General features: G+C 31.1%; 1 protein-coding gene and 1 long non-coding RNA gene across 2 annotated transcripts; both read right to left on the bottom strand.

Annotated features, from left to right (window-relative positions):
• Positions 1–1189: 1189 nt before the first annotated feature.
• Positions 1190–3076, bottom strand: LOC134241591 (uncharacterized). The gene is made up of 4 exons (XR_009986688.1): positions 2979–3076; positions 2267–2425; positions 1902–1945; positions 1190–1403 (listed from the first exon to the last, which is right to left on the bottom strand). It is a non-coding gene; the product is annotated as an uncharacterized LOC134241591 (long non-coding RNA).
• Positions 3077–3199: 123 nt separating this feature from the next.
• Positions 3200–6172, bottom strand: LOC134241590 (uncharacterized; the record flags this gene model as incomplete). The annotated part of the gene is made up of 7 exons (XM_062723625.1): positions 3200–3240; positions 3342–3458; positions 3850–3896; positions 4638–4793; positions 5052–5143; positions 5583–5626; positions 6059–6172. Coding segments are annotated over 7 exons (611 nt in total), but the record flags the coding sequence as incomplete, so codon positions are not given.
• Positions 6173–6243: the final 71 nt, after the last annotated feature.

Here is a 6243-nt window from a genome sequence, read left to right as displayed (position 1 = left end):
GATTTTATTTTCTTTTTAATGGAGAAAGGTCATAATGTGCGAACAAAGTGTAATGCAGAAATATAAGAGCAACGAATCTTTTTCTTTCTCGTCTGGAGCATGATCAGACATATTAAAACGCAAACAGACTATGGTAGTGTTAATATAAAAACAATTGAAACCTAAAAGATAAGATAAGATAATATTTATTTAAAGTCGGTTACATCAACAAAAAACATTAGCTCTGAAGAGCATTTTCCGACTACCTCCTTGGACCCTTCTTACAAAAGAACTCACGACAAATACCAAAAACTTCAGTTGATTGTAGAATTTTGCAAAATCTATTATTGAGTTAAAATTGCTCAAAGTTATCTTAAATATTCAGAAAAGAACATCAAAAGTGGGGGTATATGTTGTAAATTTTTGGATATTACGAAAAATTTGTCAATTTTCTGTTAAAATTGGCTCTATTTTTCCCCGGACTTTCACAATATATTTATGATAGTGTCATAATTCGTCGAAAGAATGAAAAAGAAATAATTTGATAGATATTTCAGAACAAGCATAACACATTTCACTGCAAAAAAAAAAACAACTTTGTGTGCAACCAGCATGGAAAAATAGGAATCTAAAATTAACAGTGCTGTTATAATTCAAAAGGGGAAAACTGATCATTTTATTCTAAAAAAAAAAAAAAAAAAAACCTTCCGCCACAAAATAAAGTTCCTGGCGTAATCCTAATTGAATACAATTTAATTGTGGTTTTTGCAATGGATATAGTTCAATTTGCATTGTAGAATCAAATTTCAACGTTAAAATTTTAAAACGATTCAGAATTTTCGAAATAAAGGTCCAGACCAAAACCGACTCAAAAGCACAGGATCGAACGTCCTTAAAGATAGGATAATTTAATATACATGGGATTTTATTGTACGTACTGTTAATGAATAAGGTGAATATAATGAACAGTAATCGATCTCCATGACAAGGTGAAGAACTCATTAACGAGACAAAAAATGTGAATAAGGCATAAAACACGGACGACAGGGATCAGGTGCTTAGGACAAGTCAGCATCCCCATTCCTAACCCTGTGAGCTCTTTGTATTGATTAGGTAAAGGGAATATTCCGTAGTCAATCTCAGTAACTTCAATACATACAAATAAATCATATCTTTAAATAGAAATTCTTATATTTATTTATGAGAAAAACATGTAAAAGCTATAAATCCATTTTAATGACATCTTTCCTTGTTATAGACGACAAGTGTTCAAATCCTTAAAGTGTCATCATTAATTTCATTGACAATCTGTTTATATTTTTACTACTTAGATTATCCAATCACGTTTCCAAGGTTAACCTGAAGCGTTCGTCGAGATGTTGATGTGGTAGTGTGTGTAACACTCAGGGTCTGGCGTCTTGATGCTTGAAATAAACATTGATAAATCGATTGAAGACATAAATGAAAATAGTTAATTGATAATTGAAAATATTCTAGGATGTATAAATAAAACATAACAAAAATCTTACAATTTTCTCCTATAATATCCCTCCTTCTTAGGATTTATGAATGAATATGAAGGTCATTATATGATTTTTTTTGTAAATCACATCGTTTTGATAATTTGTAATAGATTTTTGTTTTGCTTTATAACTTTCGCACACGTTTAATGAGCTGCATAACAGCATAACTAAAATCTCAAAAACTTGCACCGTGACTGAAACCAAGTGAATGGAATCATTTAAAATATGAAAGCATTAAAAATACAGCGTTATTTCCATGAACCCTTGACAACATTTTGTAGAAAATCAAATAGATTCCTATCATATTGAATGTAGGTACTTCAATCATTACTTTAGCTGTTCCATAATCTAATTTCTTTCAAATTATGCAGTGAAAATACAATTTTTATAACTGCTTACCATGTATTTCGTAATCCACAAAGTAACATCTTAGGTCGTCCAGTCTACAGAATGATACCAATAACAGTTATAAAGAATAATAAAGGCATAACAGTCATGAAAATGAAATAACAAAGACAAAATATTATAGTAACGATAATAAATAAACTAGAATAGCAATGATGATTAAAACATCCTAGACATATTAGTTACTTTAAAAGATCTGCCTTTTCGTTAAAACCGAAAGTGTGTTATTGTAAGGAAAATATTGCCTATAAGATTTTACATGTTTTAAGAATAATAAAAAAATGCATCTAGTTGTTTACAAATCGATTTTTTGCCATATAAATTCGTTCCTTAAGAAATATTTTTTTTGCAGTTTTTACCCAGAGTTGTAGTCCGATGCCTCGACACAAAGCTGTGCCCTCTGTGTTGGGCGGGAGATAGAAGTATGGATTAGAACATCCACGGAACAGTTATCACAGTCAGGAGTTCTAAAAATGTGCACAGTACTTCCAGGTACTGGACGGGCGGAAACCTCAGGACTGTAAACCAGAAGAAAGAGACGTAATGTTAGAAAGGAGAAAAGTATTTTAACAAGTTTTTGGAAAAGAAGCTTAAAATTAAAATTAACTGGAGCTTCTTAAACTCCTTTAAATAATTGCTTAAAGAAACAATAACATGTTTTAATCATTTGCTTATTTCTTTGAAATTTAGAAATCTCCGTAATTTCTGGGAGATTTTTTGGAAAGGGTTTATGTATGGATTAAAGTTATTTATTTGCCTTTTTATTAACCTTTTAATTAACATCCGTTGAAAATGTGTATGATGTAAAAAAAAAATGCAATAAGGTATTCGTTTAAAAAGAAGGCCCATTATGAGGACTACCAAATGAGCCCACGGTAAATTTTATTGTTGTTTACTACTGGGTAATTGTCTTAAAATATTTTCACTTGAGTGTAGTGTCAGCATTCGTATCTCATCTACTTTTCCAGCTGAAATAGGACTGCTTCTTATGTTCTTGCATTGTATTTATGAATTTTGTTATGTGGTCATTTAATGATATGATTATTTTCACTTATCTTGCTCCATGCTTACCATAAGTTGTTGTGGCCTCGTTTTAGATAAAGCAATACGTGGCAATCAATGTCTGCAGAACATGTGAAAAGTGACACATTTGTTGGAGATGGTCCAATGAATAATTGCTTAAGGTAATATAAAAAGGTCGAATTGTATATTATAAATGTTAGTAATTAACATTTTAAAACAAAACAAAAGGAATCACATTTTGCGTCATCATATTATATATGATAAAATTATCATACCTTGTCAGTATTTTTCAAAGTTGTAGGTATGTTGTCTAAAATTGAAATGAGTTATTAAAATATGAAACGAAAGTAAACATAATTTATCAAAAATCCTCCTATTAATGTGCACTTACTATAGAAACCTACTACTCACGACAGAGATTGCAGGATTTTCTACAGAATGTAGCCGTGGTTGGATCTGAGCAAATATTATTGAGCGCTGCTGGATCGCTGCAGTCGTCAACGGAGACGTCCTCACAGGTAATATAATCTAGAATGATAAAACATACCAGAAAAAACTCGAGATTATCAAACATTTCATTAAGTATCTTTTTCAATGATTGGAAATATTATTTTTGTTATTTTGACAATACAAAGTTTGTAATGCATACAAGAACGGCATAAAAGAAAAAGAAAATTAAGCAGTCGGTTCAACCCTTTTTTTCACGTTTTTAAAAGAGCATTATCAGAGTTTTGGTTGTAACAGGATTAATCAGAAATAAATACTGGCGACCTTGGATGATAATGTGGCACACCAAATTATCATTTGGTATATGTTTCGTGGGATGAAACTTCTTTCATACAGGGAAAGAGAGGGGAAAAGCATATAATTCAGTGTAAAGAGAAACTTTTTAATTATCTCATGATTTTGTGAATTATACCTGTGTTCTGGGTGGAGATACTGCAACAAACTTTGTCTGTTTCGATACTGTTAAATAAAAAGAGTTTGAATCAAAACTCGCTTAACATAATTTGAGTATATCAAATCACGTGATAAATATATCGCTGATTGAAATTGTCAATTAATAGTAAGTGATCTGAACCTAAATTAATAACAAAATATTATAATGACCCAGCCATGGAAAGGAATTGGAATGGTATTTTCTTTTAAAGATAAAATAGGAATTTTCTACAAAGTGAAAGATTTTAGTAATTTATTTTCAAAACGTATTCTGCACCACAATTTCAATGTGATGGGGAAAGAATACTTAATCTTTAATTATTATATCAAAAGATACTGATACACTTTTAAATTAATTATTTTATATTCTTTTGAAATGCAATAAAAAAAACATTGGTTACATAGGTCATATTTTGACACTTTTGTCTCATCGACCTTGTAAATATGAAAATTACAGATGAAAGAAAGTCCAACCTCCAGTTTAAAAAAAAAAACACTTTTATTGGACATTATTTAGGTAATTAGGTTTTAAATGATATGCAACCAGGCCATCTTTAAAATAATGTTTGTTTGCCATCTCCCGTAATATTATTGGGTCCGTTAGAAGGTGTTTCGTTACGGAAACCTCAACGTAATTTTTAACGGAATAAGAGGAATGAATTAAAAATACACATCTTGTCCTGGAATGTAAAAAAAGTTTTGAGTGTCGTCATTTTAGTTAATCGGTCGGAAAAGGGTAACTTAATTATCTTTTTAAAATGACCTGACCTGTATCTATCAGGAGAAATGCCCACACAGAGCTGATGAGAGCCAGTTTTCTTGTTGACAACTGTTATTGTAGCGAGGAAATCCTTAGATACACGAGCTTCCTTTATTTCCTTGACCGCTACACTTGTAGAGTCAGTGCTAGTAGTAATGTAAAATCTGAAACCATACATTGAATTCATTTAAGTAATATAAAAGTGTCTTTACTATGGATTGTATAAGAGTGACCCATTGTTTTTCTCTAATATGTTTTAAGCAAAAATATTTCTGTTGTATTATTTCACAAATGTCATTATTATGTAAATCACATTATTGATATCATTACATTACTCTTGTGATATGATTTTTTAACCCTTACCCCTAACCCTGAAAAAATTCAAATACGCTTTGTAAAAAACATAAAATCAAGAATTTTACCCCGTTTTTCCAGTAATTAGAAGCTGTATTTGACACTCCTCATTCAAAGGACAATTCATTCTTTTTGGTAGAAGTACATTTCCAAGCAGAGGCTGTATAAAAATACAAAAGGTTATACTTAAAGATAATAAAATGCTGTAAAATCCTTGATTTTACGTAAGGTTTTATTTGTGTTGTTTTTGAAATATGAAGAGAGCCATAAATGTACGTCCACCACGAAATGTTGAATGCCATATTAATAACTTCAGAAATCTTAATGCACACAATAATATCCCCAGAAACTGATGGTTTTTGTGCAAAGCACGAACAATTGAACCCTACCCTACACGACGAATACAGAATAAAAGCACTTGCATTCTTATGTTATGCGATAAACTGTCATAAAGCAGAAAAAGAAATATGTGTAATAAAATTACACCTAGCTGATCAGTTTTATGCACTAATAAGTGGCTTTTTTTTATTTGCGTTAACCCAATGGACCTTTAGTCTTTCGCCTAGTTCAAAATAAAGTAAATCTATAAAAACACTTACATATTGTATATTCTGTGTATGCATCTCTTGGGGGATACCAAACTCTGGAAAACATAGAACAAAAAATTGCTCTATAATGAAACATATAAAGATAAGGAACAATACTCAAATGAAGAAGTCATATAACATTATGAGTAAAGTGCAGAGCAAACACGGACCTTTAAAACCTTAGAAATGGGATTAGGTATCAAGGAGGATTGAGCATCCCCTGACAACTAGTAATACCAGCGGTATGCTCCTTGTCTTGATCGGGTGAATGGAAAATCTGTACACATAATTGGCTAATTATTTGTTTTAAAAAAATAGTCAACATTCGACCCAATGGGTAAACAGGATCATTTCATCGACCATAAGGTAACTAAATGAACAATCTCAATGGTCCTATTTTTACTTTTCTAAATTTTCTCTTTATAAAATTCAGAGCAGAGGGAAAGTGACATTAATATTCCATTTATGTACATGTACTAAGTATTTACCAGTAGAACAGCTATCACCAGAGAACCCCACTCGGCAAAAACACTTCCTTGTGTCTTCATGTCCATCACAGAATCCACCGTTACTACACGACTTTTGAGCACAAGACCCTTTCACTTAAGAAAAATTGTCAGTTTGCAATAAATGGCTATTGAACTTATCTCGATGAATATTGACATGAGTTGGC

This window comes from Saccostrea cucullata, unplaced genomic scaffold, assembly GCF_032062105.1.
Source record: "Saccostrea cucullata isolate Sc308-1 unplaced genomic scaffold, CSIRO_AGI_Scuc_v1 ctg2888, whole genome shotgun sequence".
NCBI lineage: Eukaryota > Metazoa > Mollusca > Bivalvia > Ostreida > Ostreidae > Saccostrea > Saccostrea cuccullata.
This window is presented reverse-complemented; position numbering and strand designations above follow the sequence as displayed.